The following is a 2,013-nucleotide window of genomic DNA, read 5'->3' as shown; positions in this document are numbered from 1 at the left end:
AATTTTGACTCGAGGTGAAAAATGACCATTTTGCCCCTACTGTGGAAATCATCAAAATTTTTGTTTCCTTTGTCATTTTACCCTTATTTAATCATCGATTTATGCCTTAGACCTATTTAGGCCATAATATTGTTTAAAACTTACTTTTAGGGGCTTACTAAGAAAATGACGAAATTACCCCTGATCAGGGATATCACGTATACTTCCATCTACGAGTCTATAAAGGTCAAGGTCTCATACCTCCCATTCTTTTTCCTCATGCATTGAAGCAAAAGAAAATAGATATGCAATTTGAAAATTTTTTGAATATTTTCAAGCAACTTCACATTAACTTTCCTTTTGTAGATGCTTTGGCATAAATGCCTTCTTATGCAAAGTTCCTTAAAGTGATCATATCCAAAAAGAGGAAATTGGAAGATTTTAAGACAGTTGTAGTCACTGAGGAGTGTAGTGTTATAATCCAAAATAAGCTTCCACCAAAGCTTAAGGATCTAGGGAATTTCTCTATCCCTTGTACTATTGGTATTCTTGAATTTTTTAAAGCTTTTTGTAATTTAGGTACTAGTGTTTCACTTATGCCTTTGTCTATTGCTAGGAAAATTGGACTTAAGGAGATACAACTTATTGTAGTTATTTTGCAATTAGCAGATAGATCAATTAAGTACCTTATAGGGGTCTAGAGGATGTTTTGGTGAAAATTTGGAAGCTCTACATTTTAATAAACTTTATTATGCTTGAAATGGAAGAGGATGTTGAAATTCCCCTTATTTTGGGATGGCCATTTCTAGCTATAGCAAGAGCAATCATAAATGTGAAGAATGGCAAGATAACTTTCAAAGTTGAACAAGAAGAAGTAGTATTTAATTTGTTCAATGTAAATAAGTATCCTTATACAGATAGTTGCTATAGAGTGGGTTCAATTAATGAGTTGGCTAAGGAGGATTTTGACAAGGAATATCTTGCAACAACAAGTTTTGAGGTTGGACAACAAGTGTTACTTTCTAATTCACACTCCAAGCTTTTTCCATGGAAACACAAATCAAGATGGTCGGGTCCTTTCAAAGTGGTTAAGTTCTATCCTTATGGTATAATAGAGATTGATAGTAAGGATGCTGACACATTCATGGTTAATGGACTATGCCTCAAACCTTATTTCGTGGATGAAATTGTGCAAAAAAAGGAAACCATAGTGAAGTTATTGACTATAAAGAAGCATTTCTTGGGAGATAACCTAAGCTTTCGAAACTCTTACTCTTTTTCTTTGAAGATACTTTTTTTATTTAGATTTTCCCCATTAATTTGTTTTATTCTTTTTCTTATATAGATTTTTATCACCTTACCGGACCCTCCTAATAACTTTGGAGATAATGATGAGGACGACAAACAAAAATAGAGCTATTTCTGCATTGCTACCATTGTCAAGAAAGTTTTACTTATCTTTTTCTTTTTCTATTTTAAACATTGAGGATAATTTTCAATTTAAACTTAAGGGAGGATACCATCTTTTTCATTTATGTCTTAAGTTTATTTCATTTGCATGATTTTCTCAATTTCTTTTTCATTCATGTTTAGTTTTTAAAAGTCTATTTCATTGATAGTGTCACGACCTAAATTTTCGGGCCATGACCGGTGCAAGGGCCCAATAAACGTAGTCTATTAAGCCCAAGCAAGCCTATCGATTTTTCGTACTCATCATTCCATCAAATATCGCTAAGTCACAAATTATAACTTTAAATCAAAATAGTAATAGACATTGCCAACTCGTATTGGCATTTCTCATTTATTATATACATACATTGTCTACAACATGTATTCCAATAATGTACATTAGGTTCGCCTATACATCTCAAAAAGAAGACTTGACTTCCAGCGGAGGGACTCGGATGAATGTACAGCTACTGAATGCCGAGACACCTACCAAAAGATGGACACAAATCTACAAGGATACCTCGTCCTAGTTACCGGCTGCCTCGTGATCTGAAAATATGAATTTGAAATGGTGAGTATAAACCC

At 33.4% G+C, this 2,013-nt stretch overlaps 1 protein-coding gene across 1 annotated transcript; it reads left to right on the top strand.

The window, feature by feature from the left end:
• LOC108660648 lies at nucleotides 740-1,393 on the top strand. Its single transcript, XM_018114901.1, has 2 exons — nucleotides 740-1,168; nucleotides 1,325-1,393. Exons 1-2 carry the CDS (start codon nucleotides 740-742, stop codon nucleotides 1,391-1,393), a joined length of 498 nt encoding a protein of 165 aa, XP_017970390.1.

Source organism: Theobroma cacao, chromosome 2, assembly GCF_000208745.1.
Source record: "Theobroma cacao cultivar B97-61/B2 chromosome 2, Criollo_cocoa_genome_V2, whole genome shotgun sequence".
NCBI lineage: Eukaryota > Viridiplantae > Streptophyta > Magnoliopsida > Malvales > Malvaceae > Theobroma > Theobroma cacao.
The sequence above is the reverse complement of the archived record's forward strand: the minus strand, read 5'-3'. Positions and strand labels throughout refer to the sequence as shown.